Genomic DNA, 20,096 nt, shown 5'->3' with positions numbered 1-20,096 from the left:
TTTATTTATTTAGGACTTGGAGCAGCCGGAGGACGGAGTCACAGACATCCCTGAGCTGGTCCTAGAGGAGGATGTGGATTTCTTACCGTACATCAGCTGGACCTCTTCTCAGGATGCTGAAATGACATCGGTGAGTAAAACCTTGAACTTTCTTTCATCCGTTTGAAAAAATCTGCTAAAATATAAATACTGTGGTGCAGTAAGTAAAAGATTAAACAAAGCCGGACAGTTGATTCAGGGACCTTGGGGGAAGAAGGTGTGGGGGTTAAATAAATAAATGGAAAGTAGTGTAGCCTGAAGGATGTAGCGATAATGACTCAAAGCAGATCTAGTCCAACTTTTTCAATCAACCTGTTGGATGAACTATTCAAAGATCTGAGGTTTGGGCTTTCACACACAAATCTGCACATTTGAGTATCTAACAACTGAAAACTAGACTGCATTGACGTATCACTCGAACAATACTACAGTTACAGGTGCACAGGGAAGGTTCAGAGGACGATGCACCGTATCTTTGTAGATTTTTGGCCCTTTTGCATTAGTCCCGCTTCACCTCGGTTCTACCCGCCACGGCCCCGTTTTGCGCTTTTGCACTAGGGGCTGAGACGGGTAGAGCCGCTCCAAGCCGATACTATTTCTGTAACCATTCTGGTGAGGTTCTATCCGGGCTGAGCCGGGACTATTTCTGACGTCACCACCCTCCGCGCCACCGATTGGTCGGGGGGCGGGGCCGTCATCAAACTACAGGCCCCTGATTGGTCGGGGGGCGGGGCCGTCAAACGTTTGAATCAGGAAGCGGGAGTCAGCGCGAGGCGACTCGCGGCTCGCAGCGATTTTATTATACAGCACAAACGTCTGTTTGGTGATCCAACTCTGAGGTGCAGATGTTCATAAACCTGGTGGCTGTCGAGAAAATTAAAAAAGGGATGTAGACGGGCTGTTTTTTTCTCAGCCGCTCGCGTCTCCAGCTGATTTCTGATCTGCGCCGACACGAACAAAGGTGTTGCGTAATCGAGTACGTCACAGCAGCTTCACCCCACCCCCCCCACTTCTCACCTGGCTGTGGAAAAACAAACGAGGACAAGGACAGGTGGAGCCGCGACGAGCCGCGCCGCGCCGAGCCGGGCGGAGGAGGGACTAGTCCAAAAGCACCATTAGAGAAGTGCTGAGATGGGGGTTCTGAGGGGAGTCATGGTCTTAGATGGGGAAGTCTTAAGTGGCGGTAAAGTATATTAGAGCTGTCCAGGACGCGTATCCGGACAGCATGACAGTGGGGAGGTGTAGAGTAGGCGTAACCTAGGGGTTTCAGGTGACAGTGGGACTGCTTCGAGGATTGGCCGTGAGGCCCTTTGTGTTGCCATGGTGATGGATAGTTTGACAGATGAGTTCAAATAGGAGTTTCTTTGAAGAATTACGTTTGCTGATGACATTGTGATCTGTAGTGAAAGGATAGAGCAGGTGGGAGGCAACCAGGAGTGGGGGAGGCGCGCTGGGGAGGAGTGGAATAAAGTCACAGCAAGACAGAACACATGGGAGTAAAGAGGGCGTTAGAAGACTGCAGTGGGACCAGGCCTTCTCTGGAGCTTTGAGACAGCAGCACTGAGTTGGATATGTTTGTGGTAATGAGTGGATACGACTGAAAATAAGATAATCGAGAACACAACTTGGTGTGGACATCTTGGAGATAGAGTAAGGGAGGCTAGAGTTTGAGGAAAGATAGTGATACACTTGATGAAAGGATGCTGGAGATGCAGCCGCCAGGCAGGCGAAGTTAATTTCAGATCAACAGTCTCTTATCTCTCCCCGAAGGAATTAGCTCATATAGGGTGGAGAAGAACAAAAACTCTGTATGTACCAGATAAAGATGTAAATTTAAGAGGTGAATAAGACTCTTAACAAGGAGTTAGTCGAACTTGGAAGATGGATCCTTCAGGCAGTGCAATTTGTGACAATTTAATGTTAATGTGTGAAAATATTTAGATTCTACATATTAGCAGAAATCCAATTTGATGAGCGTCTTTACTCTCCTTTAAGCTCAAGAGTGCTGGAATAAGCAACAGCAGACCCCTGTAACCCTGACTATGTAGAAGCAGGTTGAGATATAGAGGGGTGAAATGCCTTTTTTTACTAATATCTGGATGTTTTTGTTTCAGGAAGATGAATCTTCGGATGATGACATGGACTTTGACCTTTTTACTCCCCCAGTAAGTCCCTTCGAACACAACAACTGCACTCGCATTGTATAGTTCTTATTTTCTTGAAAAGCCTGCAGCATCTGGGAGCCATTTGTGTTGCATCATCAGTTGTCCCCTCAGAGAGACGGTGTGCAGAGTCCTCCCACATCACTACAGTGATCTGAGCTCTCCTCATGCTGTCTACATGAACCCACTTACACTGTCCCTCTGCTGGCAGTTTTCTTGGCTTTCTCCAGAACGATTCGCAGCAGAAGCATTGTTTTTATTCTTGAATAAGTCGGATATACCACAAAACTTCCACACTGTACTCACTGGGATGCGCCCAGCTCTCCTCAGAGCTGAGCTGGGAAGATGAAGTGGATATAGATGATAGTTTATTGGCCTCTGCTTCCTCCTGATGTTTGGATGTGTTTGTTACAGGATGCTGAAAAGTCAATTTTGGCCCAGCTGGATTGTGTTGCACTTGCTGCACGTGAAGTAAGTCCCTTCACACACAGCTTCATCAGTCACAGTTTATGTCCATATCTGCAGAACCTTCTTTGGTGTTTTGTGATGTTACAGTCATTGAGGAGGTTCAGGATTCATAGATATTTAGAGTCGTGGTCCATCATCAGCATAAGTGATGTAAGGTGTAAATCACAAAAAAAAGTACACAGCTGAATCAGGAGCACTGAGGGGAGGAAGTACAGTCATAAGGTTAATAAAGAGGTTTCCAGAACTCACCAGGGTTTTGGCAGGAGAAGCAGAAACAGATCATTTCGTAAATAAATGTGTACATTTATAAAGTCAGTAAAGTGTTTGGTCTTATTATTTGGGGCACTAACCAAAGATGCAGAGTAAACTGTCTCTGGTTGCCATGGGATACACAATCAATCAGTGAGAGGAAAAAGTGACATAGACAGGGCAACAACTACACTATTATCAACAAAGGACACCTACTATGCCCCATAGTGGAGTGGGAATGCTGGAAGTGACTGCTGCTGAGTTTGCAGTAAAGATGTGATGATCCAAGGTGCCATCATCAGTTCTGCAGCCATCTTGGTGGTTTTGAGCAGTTGCTTTTGGACTTACCTGAATGAGTGGTGTGCTGAATTTCCTCCAGCCCCGCTGGGGTCGGTTCAGTAAGGTCTGCACTGGTGGGAATGGTTGAAGGTTAGTTTTGAGCACATTTGCTGGTTACAGTAAGTGCCCAAACACAACCAACATTGCCATAACATTAACTACAGATTTCTTTTTTGGGGTTCTAAATTTAGCCTTGACTGAAATGTTTACCCAGGATGAATGTAGCTGCCTGAACTCAGCCGCTTAGCAAACATACATGGACCACATCTGCATTTGCTTGTGTCCATTGAACCACACTTGACCTTCACATCACATCAAAGTCGGCTTTCAACATCTTCAGAGGCTTCTAGGCTTTACAGTAAAGTGGAGTTGTGTAACATAACTGATAAAAGTATAAGGCTCCTTCAAACAGTTGAATCAGGGGCCTTGAGGGGAGGACGTGTGACCCTGCGTTCACACTGAAAGCGTCACGGGCGTCATAGGCGTCCGGCTGCCATTCATTGTCTATGTAAACGTGCGTCGAGAAGTGGCGGGAGCGGCGGGAGCGGCGGGGGCGGCGCGTCAATTTGAAGTTGAAAAATCTGAACTTTATGCAAATGAGCAGCAGCGACGCCGAGGCAGCGTCCAATCACAGACCGGGATTCCCAAAGCGAGAGGCCTCAATACAGATTGTACTTTCATGTTCACACAAACGTACACTGATTCACATGCGTACAGGAGCAGAGCTGTGCACTTACAAACTTATTTTATCAGGAATTAATATATTTCATCCAGCAAAATGACATTTTGCTGATTTGACTGCCGTTTTTACCTGAACTGATCACGTGAAACACGTATCTGATGTGTGAGGAGCTGGATGGTCCCAACGATTTTATTTGCTACATTGATTCAACGAAAAATAATTAAAACCCGTGCTTATTAATCACAAAACACAGGTTAAACATCATGACCAAATCCGCTCCGACCCGGTGTGTCAGTGATCAGCGCAGAGACTGCAGCTTCGCCTGAATTATGGTTCCGCCTTAAATCGACGGCGTAGCCAAAGGCGTAGGGACGCGGTGCGGTGTGCGTCGCCGCGTAGTCTACACCGTAGGCTCTGCGTCGGTGTGACGGGGAACCATAAATCAGCCCATTTATGGTTCACCAGGAGCAAGGACTCTGGCGGTTGATGTTGATCCGCGGACCAAACTTGTTAAGAAGCATCAAACTCACTCTTATCTACGCGGAAATAACGCTAAAATATAAAGAAGGCGTCCCAAAGTGTGATCTATGGGGAAATAGGAAACTGAAGATGTGTACGCTGTACACAGAATATGAGTAGGCTGTTCCCACTGTTCCCTCCAGTTCTGCAGCGCAGCTTTAGCCCCGCCCACTGCAGCTTTAGCCCAGCCCACTGCAGCTTTAGCCCCGCCCACTGCAGCTTTAGCCCCGCCCAATGCAGGCGTCGACAGTACCTGCCGCTTTCAGTGTGAACGCTCCAAACAGCGAGATGCTGGCGTCGGGAGATTTTTGACGCTTTCAGTGTGAACGCAGGGTAAGGAAAGTTGAGATGCCCAAGAACTGATCCCTGAGGTTTCCCAGAGATTTAAATTCAAGAAGAGACTAAAGCTCAAATACCGAGTTACTAGAGGTCTCGGATCCTTCAGGCACATTTGTGACAATTTAAACGTTAATGTGTGAAAATATTTAGATTCTACATATTAGCAGAAATCCAATATTTATGAGCGTCTTTACTCTCCTTTAAGCTCAAGAGCGCTGGAATAAGCTCCAGCAGACCCCTGTAACCCTGACTATGTAGAAGCAGGTTGAGATATAGAGGGTGAAACGCCTTTTTTTAATAATATCTGGATGTTTTTGTTTCAGGAAGATGAATCTTCGGATGATGACATGGGCTTTGGCCTTTTTACTCCCCCAGTAAGTCCCTCCGAACTCAACAACTGCACTCACATTGTGTAGTTCTTATTTTCTTGAAAAGCCTGCAGCATCTGGGAGCCATTCGTGTTGCATCATCAGTTGTCCCCTCAGAGAGACGGCGTGCAGAGTCCTCCCACATCACTACAGTGATCTGAGCTCTCCTCATGCTGTCTACATGAACCCACTTACACTGTCCCTCTGCTTCACTTCACTTCACTTCACTTTATTAATCTGTCCCTTGAAGGGCGATTATGTATAGATATAGAGGGGTGAAATGCCCTTTTTCTTTTACTAATATCTGGATGTTTTTGTTTCAGGAAGATAAGATAAGATCTTTTGATGACGACATGGACTTTGTAAGTCCCTTCTGCACTAGCGTTGTGTAGTTCTTCTTCTCCACTTATTTTATGTATTATTTATATTTATGTTTTGATCTTCCCATGATGTCTATTGTGTGTGCATGTGCATTTATTTTCAGTTATTGATGATACACAACTTCTATATATTCACAGTAGTAGAAGTTGACCCTTTTTTTATTGTTTCTGATGTCTGGATGTTTCTGTTATAGGAGCCAGACATTTGCAGTCGAATGGACTTCACCCTTAATACAGATGTTAGTCCTGTCACAGCCTACAGCTCCATCCATCCATCCATCCATCCATCCATCTTGTACCACTTATCCAGGGTCAGGTCGTGGGGACTTCCCTCTCCTCCACCACTTTGTCCAGCTCATCTGGGGGATCCCAGGGCTTTCCCAGGCCAGCTGAGAGTGAGACACATAGTCCCTCCAGCGTGTCCTGGGTTTTCCCTGGGTTCTCTTCCCAGTGGGACATGCCCGGAAGACCTCACCAGGGAGGTGTCCAGGTTCCTCACCAGATGTACGAGCTACTTCATCTGGCTCCTCTCAATGCGGAGGAGCAGCGGCTCTACTCTGAGCCCCTCCCAGATCACCGAGCTTCTCACCCTGTCTCTGAGGGAGAGCCCGGACACCCTGTGGAGGAAGCTTCCTTCTGCCGCTTGTAACCGCGATCTTGTTCTTTTGGTCACTACCCACAGCTTGTCACCATAGGTGAGGGTGGGAACGTAGACCGACTGGTGAATCGAGAGCTTTGCCTTTCGGCTCTGCTCCTTCTTCACCACTGTGAAGCCTGAAGACCTCTTAAATAATTTACTGCTGTGTATGATCAGCACAACTGAGAAAGTATATAAAACACATTTAAACAGTTTAATCAGGGGCCCTGAGTGGTGCATGTAAGGAAAATAAAGAGGTCTCAGTGCGCATTCCTGACGTCCCCCACAACTGTGTTTTTGGATGTGGAGGTCGATGTGGTTGCAGCACATTATGAGTTTTAGAGGGACTTGTCTGCAGCAACACATATATAACAAATGAAGCTTTAGTAGACACAAGCAGTTGTGTATTCAGTGGATGTGACCTGTGGATTCTGGATTTGTCTGTGTTACAGGGAATCCCAACATTGGAAGGCACACTCAGCATGCCCAATTATTGCCCCACAGTAAGTCCCTTCATACAGTCATTCATCTGCATGTACTTGTGTGTACTAGGGGGAGAATCTTCAGTTCATCAACAAGTTCATGAACCCTGATGTCATGTACATACATGTGTGTTTCTGTGAACTAGGAGTGTCCTGTTGGAGGTGTCATCTCTTATCCTTGGCTCACATTTACGCTGTTTTCTTTCTTTTTGGACAGATTCGTAGCAAATGTGCTATAATGGAACAAAGCAGCGAACTAGATGAGAGGGAATTTGACCCCTTTGAAAGCGGAGATTCTGATTCTGAAGAAGACTACGCTGTTGTCACGACAAGGGCCACTGAAGGTCCCCCGATGTCCAACCTTGACATATTCTTTCAGTCAGAGTCTTCAGCCATGAAAGTGCCTCTTCCTCCTCCAGCTTCTAAAGTTCAGTCCTCTTCTATCCCCTGCCTGTCTCTTCGTCCTCCTCTACCTCTTCGTGTTATTGGATCACTTCCTCCTCGTCCTCCGTCTTTTATGCAGTCCTCTTCTATCCCCGGCCTGTCTCTTCTTCCTCCTCTACCTTCTAAAATTCAGTCCTCTTCTATCCGCTGCCGGTCTCATCCTCTTCCTCTTCCTGTTGTTGGATCACTTCCTAAAAAAATGTCTTACAATCGTATCCTCAGCCCGTCTCCTCCTCCTCCTCCTCCTCCGTCTTTTATGCAGTCCTCTTCTATCTGTGGGCCTCCTCCTCCTGTACAACAGTGGTTAAAGCCCTTACAACTCAGCTCTAATGGAAGCAAAATACTTTCAGTAGAAAAGGTATGTCCTCAAATCAGAGAAAGTCCTGCAGGTTCAGCGCAACCATTCAGCTTTAAAAAACCACTCATCTCCTTTTGTACCACAGAAGTTGATGTTCCAAGGCATCAGTCCTCTTATAAGGATCGCATCCTCTGCAGATAGTGGATACGTTCCTGCCTGCCTATCTACAGTATCTAAAGATGACGTTCTTGAGGATGTTAACGAGATTGTGACTGACTCCTCCCCAGCGGTGAAGCTGTTTGGCAGCGTATCTTTACAGGACATAGTTGAGGGAACGAAAGCAGATGCTCAAGCTCTGGGAGTAGGCTGCACTTTTGGCGCACACTCACATCCTCTCCAGTCCCCTTCAAGTCCAGCTTTACCACCAAAAGATCGATACAGAAGGGAAAGCGAAATGACCCTGAAGAAACGTTTACCTCACACTCTGAAGTCCTCGTTCTTACCAAGAGCAGCTTGTCTATCCTCTGAGTGAGTCCAGAAACTGGCATTGTTTTAGTGCAAATGCAGATGAGCTTCATGCCACCGTCACATGTGACACTGAACATGCCCCTGTTGGGATTGTTTTTTTTAGGAGAAAGGCTGCAGAACTGGGGCTCAAATGGACAAAGATCTTCCAGCTACAGAAACCGGTCTGATATTTTTACTTTTTATTCCTTTGTCACATCATAACATGTAAATTCCAGTGAAGCTTTTTGATATTTTCTTGTAGGGGTCTGATACATGCTAATACATTATAGCACAGTGAAAAGGTTGTTTTTAACAAAAATGGAGCCAAAAAAATGCATATGTCCCCAATACTAAGTACCGCCTTACTGCTTCCATAAGATTTAACAGCAGAAGTTCCAGCCAGGCCCTGCTGATCATCAGAGGGTGTGTTTGGGTGGCAGTTTGTTGATATAGAGCATTCAGGGGTGTGTAAACACAATGCAAAGAGGGAAAGACATAAGCAACACTTTTGCAGAAGAAAATACTGCAGCAGAGCAATACAGAAATGGTTATAAAACCATTTCCAAAGATTTGGAGTTAAATGTTGAACAATAAGAAAGATTATTCACAGGTGTAAAGCTTTGAGACAGTTGTCAGTGTTTGCAGAAGTGAACATTCTCAGTTTTCCCTTTACTCAGCTTCTACAATGATCAGAGAAATACAATAGCAGCCAAGAAGACCTACACCTGATACGCTACAGCCTCACAGAGCATTTTAAATGTTCACATCCTTGAAAGAACAGTTGGAAGACAAGAACAGTTTGTTTTGGTTTCCAGGAGAAAACCTCTTCTGTCTAGAAAAACATGAAAGTCCAACTGAGGTTTTGCATCTGAACAAACCAAAGAAAACCAAAATTTAACACAGCATTTCAGTGGACACGCTCATACAAGCGCGTTGGTGCATGATTTGAGGTTGTCTTGTAGCTACAGGACCAGGAATCTTGCAGCCATGGAGTGAACCATGAGCTTCTCTGTGCACCGGAGGTCCACCGGTCTGACCAATCAAGCACAACCAGTTAAACTACCCCAGAGCGATGGAAAAATAAAATTATACAGGTTTTTTTTGTATTAACCTTTATTCACCCGACAAGGGGACATTATTAGTCCTCTGCTTTTTAACCCATCACTAGTCTAGGAGCTGTGGGCTGCCAGTGGACACCGGCGCCCGGGGAGCAGTTAGGGTTAAAGGCTCGGAGGCTCAAAGTGGTTCACCTCAGTTCACCTTCCACATGACCAGATGGGACATTTAACAGAGCTCTACGCAAGTAAATTACCAAAAACCTTAATGAACTGAGGTGACAATTTCAACAAAAATGGGACAAAATTCCTCCACAACAGTGTGAGAGACAAGCCAGATTTAAAAGATGCTGAACTATGGCGGGATTCGGGACCCAAAACCAAGAAATCACTCTAACCAAGAGTGCAGTCATCTTTCTGGAAAAAAAAAAAAGCAAATAACAGCAAACCAAATGCAGGCAGAAACCAGATGAATGATGGAAAAAACTGTTGAATTTCTGGTCCTGGATGACGGGCAGCGCTTGTTTGTAATGGATCTCTCTTAATGACACACATGTGGACCTTCAGTCCATTCAACATCAAAATGTACATTCTTCTTTATTTAATGCATCAGTACTCGTCATTGGTCAATACGCAAAGATCAGGTACCAGAATTAGTTTTGTAAAGAAAACAAAACGGTTCTCGAGAGCACGTATTTGGCTATCTGAAGCTGCTTCGATTTAACGATAAGGTCAAAACTGAGGTCAGATCCTGCCAGGCTCTGATTTCAGCACATCTCCGGCTTGTCGGGTGTCAAATTTTACATTAGGCTACTCTGAGCTTCCAATTCATGCAAAGTGTAGTCGCTCAGTCCCAAAGGGTCGTTTTTAGTGCAGGATTGACGGAATCAGAATCCCGGCTCATGTCCAGCATTTGGAAATGAGTTGTTTACCCAGTTTTGCGGCAGCACGATGATGCATCTCCCAGGACGTTCAAGTTCTTTCTCTTCTTTCCAGTCGCACTACTCTTCCTTTGAGCACCGTATTTGACCAGAACATAAAGAAAAGGCCGCGCTGCCTGTACCGGGCTGCTGGCGGTGGTAATAGAGGGCATTTCTGGCATCGACTGAGCAGTGTTCACTGGAATTTTCATGAGCTCTGAATTTGCACCATGACCTGTCTTGTAACTGTCGTGCTGGTCTTTGCTGCAGGAAGGATACTGGGAGTTAACCGCAGAACTGGGCGAATTGATTAATCTCAATGTGGACATCTTTGTCAACGTGCACCTGAAGAACAAAGGCATCCATTCTCTGGGTGAGACATCTGAACAATTGTCCTTCTGCCTCTTTGTCTTTATCCAGTCACACAAAGTAGAGCGTAAAAGTGTTTTAATTTCAAACAAACCAGTGTCTGCTGGTTAGACGTCACTGCTGGACCGGTCCAGTGTGTGTCCCTGTTGCTGCTTTAAAACGTGTCCTCGCATCAGTGTGTGTTTTCTCATTTTTAAGCCTTTCAGGAGTTTTAAAAACCAGTGCTTTAACGCTGCAGCTACTCTTCGACGCCATGTTCATTGTTTGAGAAAAAAAAATCGATCTTTAGAATTAATATGAGAATCGATTTAGAATCGGAAAATCGTTTTTTTTTTTTTCTAACACAGGCCTACGCTGAAGAGTTTTAACCTATTTCCTGTTAACGCTCTATAACTTGTGTATCTGTAACCACGCTTGTACCGTGTGTCTGTTACAGGCGTGCAGGCCCACACGCACATCCTGAGGATGGTGGCTACTCTTCTGGTTCTGCAGCTGATGCGTCTGGAGAACATGGAGGAAGGAAAACTGCTGCGCACTCTGTTTTGTCTGGAAGAGGCCACTCGGCTCAGGTCTGTGCAGCAACACACACGAGGGAGAAGTTGGTAACTGCTTGGGTTTGAATTGTCTGAGACTAATGGCCCTTTTCCACTAGTATCTACTCAGCGCGCTTCTAGCCGCCACGCTCCCGTCTTGCGCTTTTCCACTACGGGCCAAGGCGGGTGGAGCCGTGCCAAGCAGATACTTTTTCTGTACCGAGGCTGCCGAGGTTGTAACCGGGCTGAGCCGGCACTATATCTGACGTCATCAGCCTCCACGCCACTGATTGGTCGGGGGGCGGGGCCGTCAGACGTTTGAATCAGGAAGCGGGAGTCAGCGCGATAGCGACTCGCGGCGATTTTATTATACAGCGCAAACGTCTGTTTGGTGATCCAACTCTGAGGTGCAGATGTTCATAAACCTGGTGGCTGAGGAGAGAATTAAAAAAGGGATGTAGACGAGCTGTTTTACTCTCAGCCGCTCGCGGCTCCAGCTGATTTTCTCATCTGCGCCGACATGAACAAAGCGGTTGCACAATCGAGTACGTCACAGCAGCTTCACCCCAACCTGCCCACTTCTCCCCTGGGTGTGGAAAAACAAACGAGGACAAAACGGGTGGAGGCGAGATGAGGCGTGACGAGCCGAGTCGGGCTGAGTAAGTACTAGTGGAAAAACGCCATAAATGTGCACCACACACTGCAGCCGCATGGGATAGGTCATGTTGTCTCAAACCCGCCAGAGATTCCTGAAGGTTGAGAAAGTTGATCCGGCTCTGAGAGCATTCGGTAATTTGTTACACCATCATGGACCCACAAATGAGGACGGGGTGTACTGAGATGAGATGTGAAGGGGCCCCAACACAGAACCAGGGGGCTCCTCTGAAGAAACTTGATTGGACGTACAGTACATGTTCATTGTGCTTCATTACACTTTGAGAGAATTTCCAGCAACGTTGAAGTCAACCCACGTTTGTGCGGAGGCTGAGATGATCAGCCTCCACACCAAAATGTTGCGTTTGTGTTTAAAGTAAGATCCTAAAGATTGTTGATTTCCCAAGTAAAGACACTGAAAACAGGTCAGATATGTCCTCGTCCTCGTCTGATCGGACCACCTCTGGTTTCACCCTCTTGGTGTTGAATGTTTCTTCCAGTTTTCTTCTGGGATTCATGAGATCAGATGGCGGGTTTGTGCTAAGCGTCAATGTTTCTCTTCTGCAGGCCTAAGCACTGGCAGGAGGTGAAGGAGGCGGTGAACTGGGTGCGCTGGGCCGACCACCAGTATCCCTGCATCTGCAGCCGGCTGGAATTCGGACTGAGCTGGGACTCGTCCACCCGGCAGCTGCTGGGCTACGAAGGCCTCCCGCCCTTCTCCTCCCTCAGGGGTCTGGAGCTGCAGAAGACCGGCATCCTGCTGCGGGTCCACTGAGCAGGTTCACCTGACTCAGGGGGGGTTCATACATGTACGAAGCATTTTACCTGTCTCACTCGCCACCTGAATGAGCACAGAAATGATCACATATGAGAAAGACGACAGAGATTAGAGATTTATTCATTTGAAGTGTGCAGTCTGCTGCGGGGGCGACGCCTCTGGTGCTTTCTCTTTACCATGTTTGTATTTTTAATGTTTCTCTTTAATTCTAACTTGCTGTAAATGTGCAGAACAGCTGCTTTTATCCAAGAATGTCAGCACAAAACCATGAACACATAAACACCATTAACGTGTAGTGGCACGGTGGTGCTTTTTATTGTTAGTTACCAGGTGATCTTTTACTTTTCAGTTTGAACAGGAGCTAAACTGTTCACAACAAAATTATTCAACCAAGCAGAGACTTAGGAATAAAATTCAGTTGTTGATGGGTGAGGAAAGTCAGTAGAAATAACAATAAAGTCACAGTTGTTACAGCCTGATTACTCTATTGAAATGTAATTGAATTCAAGAGAAATTAAACCTGATTACCGTATTTTCTGGACTATAAGCCGCTACTTTTTTCCTAGGTTTTGAACCGTGCGGCTTATACAAAGGTGCGGCTATTCTGTGGATTTTTCTTCCACCGCTAGGGGGAGTGCTAACCGGAATTAGAATAAAAACTAAGACAAAATAAATGCAAAGAAGAATACGCTACTTCTTCTTTAGCAGATAGAAGTAGAAGCAGATTTCAAACAGATAAATAGATAAATAAATACCGGTTATTTTCTCTTGGTTCAGTCCAGTTTTAATCAGCAAAGTTGCTGCCGTGTTAAAAGACACTGTTAGGAAAGGATCTATTTAGGTACAAACATCATTTACACTTCAAAATCGTTCTGTACATGTAGTAAATATCTAATCTAACAACATAAATATCTGCGGCTTGCATATCTTTTTTTTTTAAATAAAAGTGGGTGCGGCTTATATACAGGTGCGGCTTGTATATCTTTTTTTATTGTTTTTTTTTTTAAATAGAGCGGGTGCGGCTTATAGTCCAGAAAATACGGTAATAGAGTTTATTAAAAAAGCAACAACAATCCAGTACAGCCAGACTCAGGTCAGTGTGGATCCTTCAAAATAACAGACTGCTTTCAGGAAGGACGTGAAGTTCTCTGTGTGGAAAGAGACGATATCAGAGCAGACTGAAAATGTTTTCCATCGTGGATGAACTGGAACCAGAGCGGTTACTTGTGATCAGCTGTTGGAGCGTTATTCATGTAAGCTGCTTTTAAAAACCGGTTCTAAAGCAAAAGGATCTCCAGCCCAACGTCCTGCTGGAAACGAGGCCCCCAGGCCTGGTCTCACAGGCTACACTGACGTTCATAACGTTTGTTCGGGTTGGCTGGTTGTTTTTAAAAAAGTAGATCAATAAAATATCCTCTAAAAACTTCCCTGTGTTCTGGTGAATCTGGTTAAATGACAGAAAGCTGAGTAACTGGGTTACGGTGATGGTTCATGATCCAGTTTTTATGTGTTTTGTTCTTCACACTAGAATTAAAATCACAGCTACACAATAATGCCTGTGCTTGGTTTTGTTTTGTCAATAAACCTCAAACTTTTTGTAGTGAAGAAATCAAATCACCTACTTATGTTTTTCACAAGTAAATAAAACCTGAGTGGGTCTGAAGAACCTAGAAGACCAGAATCTTCTCTTCTCATAAGTTGGTCTTGGTCTCATTTTTCCAAATGATCTGATTCCAGGAGGCGGGAGACTGGTAAGATGTTTTCTGGTCTCGTCCGTCCTGTTCTTAAACGTCACCGGTAGTTTGCACTTTGCTTAAGAGTCCTAAGCCTGAAGCCTGACAATGTTTTCCGCCGCTCTTTCGGTGGCACAGCTGCCACACACCATCTCAACACTCCTGATTTCAGCTGCAGACTTGTTCTCTGCTTCGCCTTGAAAGATTAAACGAGTTTGTTTGTCTGGTGAATCAAGAAAGACTAGTGGAAAGAATCACAGGTTAATACAACTTTTAATCATGTCAAGCACAAGGTTTTTCCGGCCGGATGGTAACACTTCTCTAGACCACGGTGGGTCGGAGAGAAATGCACGCGGTAGTCATCGATCCCATCTGTTTTATACTGAAAAGGAGGATGTTCTTTGCAAATGATTTTCATTGGTGGAGGGAACGGGAAAAGACCCCAAACGTGTCACTTCCATCTTCCTTTTCCCTGGGGTGTCAAGCCTAGCTCACAGGTGAGACTCCCCAATGCTAAACATCTGTTTCTGCCCATTGTCTTCTCTCAACAAATTGTATGTGTATTGCTATCAAGGGGAAATCACCTTAAGGTGTCACCTTTCCCCCGTCTCCTCTACAACAATGTGTATTTGTATTTAACTTCTAATCTAATTTTTGTCTACCCTTGGCTCTTAATCAGAATGAGATTACTTTGAAGAGAGAGCCTAGACAGTTTTGAGCTTCAATAATTTCATGAAATCCTAACAGCCTTAACATGAGGAGGGATCGGACCAGACCTGATCAATGACCCTAGTGTGAGAAAACTCTTTAAGGCAAACAGTGGCAAGAAAAGGTCCCCTTTAAGAGAAGAGACCTTGATCAGGATCTGGATCATAAGGGGCTCTAGTGTTGACCTGCAGCTGCAGCTATGACTACTGGCCCCAACACACCAGAGTTTACACGAACTAGGCTTTCCTAAACACTAAAGTTTTAAAGGCTGAGGTGGTGTCAGCCTCCTGACCCAAACTGGAAGCTGGTTCCATCGTGATGGTTCCTGGTGGCCTTTATCATCAGGCCTGTAGGATCTAATGTGTTTGTTTCCTGAGCATCACATGGTTTGATCGTGGAGTGGGTTTACCTTGATCTACAGTTGGGATTGATTTTTTTTAAAGATCACTGCTTATGTCTTTTCCTTTCGCTTTTTAGTTAGCCGTCCTCTGACTGATCCGGACTAAAACGTCTCCGCACATCAAAGGCTGATGGGGAGCAGCATTCACCTGCATCTTACATCGCTGCAACAAGGGTATACTTAGTATTAACCTTATTTAGTATTAATACTTAGTATTAAGGGGGGGTGGTAGTATAGTGGCTAGGAGTGGGCTTGGGTCTTGAGGACCAGTTTCAAGCCCTGGAATGGCAACCAAGATGAACCAAGATGAACCATCTTTGGCCCCTGAGCAAGGTCTTAACCCTAATTGCTCCATGGCAAGTGTCTCAGTTGTAAGTCACTTTGGATAAAAGCGCCTGCTAAATGACAGTAGTAGTATTAACAGTTTTTTTTTGGTTCTTTTTGGCTTCATTTTTGTTTCATTGTAATGAGTATCGGGTATGTGTTGGTAAAAATGAAAATTTGTATTCGTTTTTTCACATTCATTTTTACATGAGCATGGCCCTGAATATGAAAACTGGACACCTTATACGCGTCAGATGCAGGGATATTAAAATAACCAGACAGAGGCGTGATGAAGTGCTGAATCATGCTTTAATAAATCAATAATTGGAGAAAAACTCAAGGAGGCTGCAAAAAAAAAAAAAAAATATCAACGCTACAACTCTGAACTTCAATCCTGTCGGAGGTGGCGGCGACGCGCGAGCGTCTGCGTCATCTCGACGTCGCTGCAGGCGTCGGTTTTAACTGCCGTGCGCGTGCTCGGCGCCGCCCCGCCGGACCGACAGGTGAACGTCTACACTAACACGCGAGAACACACGGCACACCTCCAGGAGGAAGCTCCGCCTCTGCGAGCGGGCGCCGGGGGGGGGCCAGGTTGATGGGACGCCGCAGGGGCCCACGCCGGCGGTCGCTCGCCAGAGGCGCAGCACAAAAACACAAAAAAAACAACAAACACTCGTGCTCAGGCGGTGCAGGCCGCTCGCACCCTGAGCTCGTCATTGAAATGGCGATATGACATAATCAGTCAGGACGCGAGGCCCAGTCGTCCTGCTTACACGAGGGTAGGTGTAAACAGCACTCAGGGTCTCGCTCCTGTTACCACTAAAGCGCTGCTCTGGATTTTGCTCCTATTCTTGCAGCAGCGCGTTCATAGTTTCGTCTCTGGTTGAGGAAACATCAACAGGGAGCCTCTCTACCTGTTGAGGCAATCTTAAGACTTCAACTTATTCGTTGAGGCACAGAGTTTAGTTTCTTAGTTTAACAGGGTATTCGTTCCTGGACGAAACTTTCTCCTGTCAAACTACATTTAAGTTTCACTTTGTTTCAGTTAAATGTCATAAATAACAATGCATACATTTCTCATAACCGGTAAATTCGGCTATATACATTATGTACATGTCACAGAAAAGAGGTTCAAACATCCTAAGTCATAGTTATCCAATATGGCACATTTTACAACTTTAGACTTTAGTCTAGTTTGGCATAAATTAATGTCAAGTTTGGTACAAAAATAGTTCATATTTACAAGAACAATCCAGATCTTTATCAAGTAGATTACTTTGTTCAATTAATAAATAAAAAGGCATGGAAGAAGGGAAAAGGGGAAGATTACATATTTTTCTTCTTTTTTTTCTTTACACTGATCGAATGCTGATGTGAACAGTCGCTGCGTCCGTTCCGAGCTCGTTGGACAGTTTGAGGGTGTAGGCTCCAGCGTCGTCCTCCTTCACTCCGGTGATGATGAGGGTGGTCAGGTCCTCAGTGGTCTCGATGTGGAAGCGTCCACCGCTGGTCACCTCGATGGTTTTGCCACCGCGGGACCACTCGATGTGCTTGGCGTCACCAGAGAAGGCACAGGCGACTGTCAGGACTTTGCCCGGCTCGATGCTGATGTCCTCTGGGAGAGCTTCGATCCTTGGAGCAGAACCTGGAATCCACACAACATCCCTGAGTGCACTGAGGAGACCTTATCAAGAAACGTTTCATTTTATACTTGTGCGGCCCTGCGAGTCTGATGTGGTTTCCGTTGGTGGGCATGGCTGACCAAGAAGTGGAGCAGGTTCACCAGGATCACGCCGGAGTTCATTTCAATACTTTCTAACATTTCATACAATAAAAAGCATGGGTTTTGGGGTATTTCAGTGGAATTTGATTTGATTTGGACTTTTGTACATCTATACAGTAAATTACATCTATACAGTATATCTTGATTATTTGAAAACAATGAATCATTCATTCATAAATACATATATGAATGTGTTTGTGCCTTGAAATCGATCAGCTCTGGGGTTGGCTGTGGCTCGGGGGGGGTTTGGTTCAGTCATCTGCCTGCCTGAAAGGCGGTGATTTAATCAGCGAGCCCAGGAATCAAATTAGGACTGATGATGTTAAAACTCAGCTTTTTTTCTCTCAAAAAGAGCAAATGAATAGATTTATCTTTCTTTTTAGTAAAATTTGATTATGACTTTATCTGTAGGTTAAGGTTTATAAGTAATTCATTCCTGCATTCGTTCCATGTTAAAGGAGCTGTATGTAAGAGCAATAATAAAACGAATCATAAAATGACCCCGATATGTCAACAGACATTTAAAAATCATGTTAATTTCAAATACTTATGTCACTGACAACAGCACTCAAGTCAGGATATTCCAGTTTAAAAAGAGGAGTTGCAGCCCTCAACTGATGTTTATGTTGTCATTTTTTGTTTTGGCCTGAAGCTCCACCCTCCACCTATCTCCCAATCACCAAGTCAGTATTGTTTCTGAAGCTCCACCCTCCACCTATCTCCCAATCACCAAGTCAGTATTGTTTCTGAAGCTCCATCCTCCACCTATCTCCCAATCACCAAGTCAGTATTGTTTCGGCATGCGGGTTGCCAGCTCGGCTGTAATTATCGCAGCAGCCGCTACGAACGTGTTGGATGAAAAAAAAGCCTACGTTCCTGCTGCATTCTGCAGCCTACCTGGCAACCTCTGGTCGGGGGGAGGAGGGGGAGGGTACACACCGCTCAACAATATTTTGAAAGTGACTGCAGTACCAGTTTTGGCCATTTCTTACAGACGGCTCCTTTAACTGTAACTGCACCAATTTAGCGCCCTTCATTGTAAAGTGGCATTATGTTCAAATAAAAAGACTATTATCTCAAAAAAAAAAAAAAACGTTTCATTTTATGCAGAAGATCGGGTACTCTTTCTGTGATTTTTCAATGACTCTTACCGATGGCTCTCAGCGAGGATCCCTCCATGTGGGACGACATCTCCGTGAGGCTGCTGGAACTCATTGCGTAGGTCTCGGACGTCATGGAGGACATGCTGGACATGGACATGGTCTCAAACTTCATCTCAGCTGCCATGCTGCTGAAGGAGCTGGACTCCATCATGGATGATGACATCATTGCCTGGTGGGCGGAGGAAGAAAAGGAGGAGGACTCCTCCATAGCGTGTTTCGTCATTAGAGATGAGCTCATTGACGATGACGTCTCTTTCTGACTCATCATCATTGATCCTGTTGAAGATAGACACAGGAATATGAATTAGCAAATGTTCAGATGAACATATATTTGAACCATATTTTGCTGCAAAGTGAATGAAGATTTTCACCTCGAAGTGCAACTTGCTGCTCACGGTAGGCTGTGATCTTTTTGTGGATGGACTGAAACACTTGTCCAGTGAAGGAGAAGGAGGATTTGGAGATTCCTCCATCTGAAGTCATCTCACAGACGTACTCTCCCTGATCACCGTCCTCCAGGTCGTGGATCAGAAGGCTGCAGGATCCCTCAGAGTAGTGCATCTCGAAGCGGCTGCTTTGTGAAATCCTCCTCCCACGGACGTACCACACGACCTCCCTGACGCTGCTTTCACAGACGCAGGACATCCTGACTGAGCCCTCGCAGGCCTCTGCTGAAAGCTGACTTAGGACCTTGGGAGGTTTTGGGATCGGGGATTTTACGGTGGGAGGAGACACAACCCTCTTGGGAGACGTGATGGGAGGAGGGGATTTCATCCTTGGAGGTGATTTGAGTCCCTCGGGCTCAGGGGACTTTAGAGCTCTCGGTGATTTGATACCTGATGGTTCTGGTGACTTAATGCCTCTCGGTGATTTAAATCCTGCGGGTTCTGGTGACTTAAAGCCCCTGGGTGATTTAATTCCTGCAGGTTCTGGGGATCTGGGTTCAGGTGACTTCACACCACCTGGAGTCTTAATTGGTGTAGGTGACTTCAGCTTGGGCTCAGGAGATTTTAAACCACGTGGTGACTTAATTCCCTCTGGTTCAGGAGATTTAACACCTGGAGTTGGTGATTTTATCCCGCGTGCAAATGGAGATTTGATCCGTTCAGGTTCAGGAGACTTTGCAGCTGGAGATGTTACACGAGGTTCAGGGGACTTTACACTTGGTGTTGGAGACTTCACCCCTGGAGCAGGAGATGTTACACGAGGTTCAGGGGACTTTATACTCGGTGTAGGAGACTTCACCTCTGGAACAGGAGATGTTACACTTGGCGTTGGTGTAACTGATGGTTCGGGGGATTTGATGCTGGGTTCTGGTGACCTCACACTGGGAACCGTAGAAGCCACAGATGGAGTAGGTGACGTCACTGAAGGCTCCGGAGACTTTGCGGCTGGCTCAGGGGATTTGACAACCACGACTTCCTCTATGGGAGCTGGCCGGTGGATGGTCAGAGTGAAGTGAGCCTCCTGTCGACCAGCAGAGTTCTCCACCACGACTATGTAACTGCCCTCATCAGAGGCCGTTACGGAGGAGATCTCCAGGGAGGATTTGTACTGGCTTGTGGTGACTTGGATGCGATGAGATGAGACGATAGTTCTGCTCTGGTGCATCCAAGTTACTGTGGGTGCAGGATCTCCATCGATGTCACAGAAGAATCTGGCTGTCTCTCCCTCGGCCACAGTCACAGATCGGGGCTTGGTTAGGATTTTGGCGGAAAGAAGACGTTTCTCCTCATGGACAGAAACCTCTGCAGCAATAGCAG

The 20,096-nt window shown here is 45.7% G+C and overlaps 2 protein-coding genes across 3 annotated transcripts in view; one reads left to right on the top strand and one right to left on the bottom strand.

Annotated features, from left to right (window-relative positions):
• parp4 (poly (ADP-ribose) polymerase family, member 4) overlaps nucleotides 1–13,775 on the top strand; it is a 29,629-nt gene extending 15,854 nt beyond the window's left edge. The window contains exons 30-42 of one of the 2 annotated variants that reach the window (XM_061724090.1): nucleotides 14–130; nucleotides 2,154–2,204; nucleotides 2,616–2,672; nucleotides 5,121–5,171; nucleotides 5,489–5,527; nucleotides 5,740–5,784; nucleotides 6,635–6,685; nucleotides 6,882–7,466; nucleotides 7,552–7,934; nucleotides 8,038–8,095; nucleotides 10,159–10,261; nucleotides 10,694–10,826; nucleotides 12,012–13,775. In XM_061724090.1, coding sequence (XP_061580074.1) covers nucleotides 14–130; nucleotides 2,154–2,204; nucleotides 2,616–2,672; nucleotides 5,121–5,171; nucleotides 5,489–5,527; nucleotides 5,740–5,784; nucleotides 6,635–6,685; nucleotides 6,882–7,466; nucleotides 7,552–7,934; nucleotides 8,038–8,095; nucleotides 10,159–10,261; nucleotides 10,694–10,826; nucleotides 12,012–12,219 — 1,881 coding nt within the window. In that variant the 3' untranslated portion in view covers nucleotides 12,220–13,775. The remainder of the gene's footprint in view (nucleotides 1–13; nucleotides 131–2,153; nucleotides 2,205–2,615; nucleotides 2,673–5,120; nucleotides 5,172–5,488; nucleotides 5,528–5,739; nucleotides 5,785–6,634; nucleotides 6,686–6,881; nucleotides 7,467–7,551; nucleotides 7,935–8,037; nucleotides 8,096–10,158; nucleotides 10,262–10,693; nucleotides 10,827–12,011) is intronic. The other variant, XM_061724091.1, reaches the window with a different exon arrangement.
• A 1,902-nt stretch (nucleotides 13,776–15,677) lies between these two features.
• Nucleotides 15,678–20,096, bottom strand: part of ttn.2 (titin, tandem duplicate 2) — a 201,301-nt gene continuing 196,882 nt past the window's right edge. The window contains exons 259-262 of the mRNA XM_061722952.1: nucleotides 19,618–20,079; nucleotides 18,705–19,578; nucleotides 18,322–18,609; nucleotides 15,678–17,032 (exon numbers count right to left, since the gene is read on the bottom strand). Of these exons, the coding sequence (XP_061578936.1) occupies nucleotides 16,740–17,032; nucleotides 18,322–18,609; nucleotides 18,705–19,578; nucleotides 19,618–20,079 (1,917 nt within the window). The 3' untranslated portion in view covers nucleotides 15,678–16,739. The remainder of the gene's footprint in view (nucleotides 17,033–18,321; nucleotides 18,610–18,704; nucleotides 19,579–19,617; nucleotides 20,080–20,096) is intronic.

The sequence above is a fragment of the Cololabis saira genome, chromosome 6 (assembly GCF_033807715.1).
Source record: "Cololabis saira isolate AMF1-May2022 chromosome 6, fColSai1.1, whole genome shotgun sequence".
Taxonomy (NCBI): Eukaryota; Metazoa; Chordata; class Actinopteri; order Beloniformes; family Belonidae; genus Cololabis; species Cololabis saira.
Note: the sequence above shows the minus strand (reverse complement) of the source record. Positions and strands in the feature narration are given on the sequence as shown.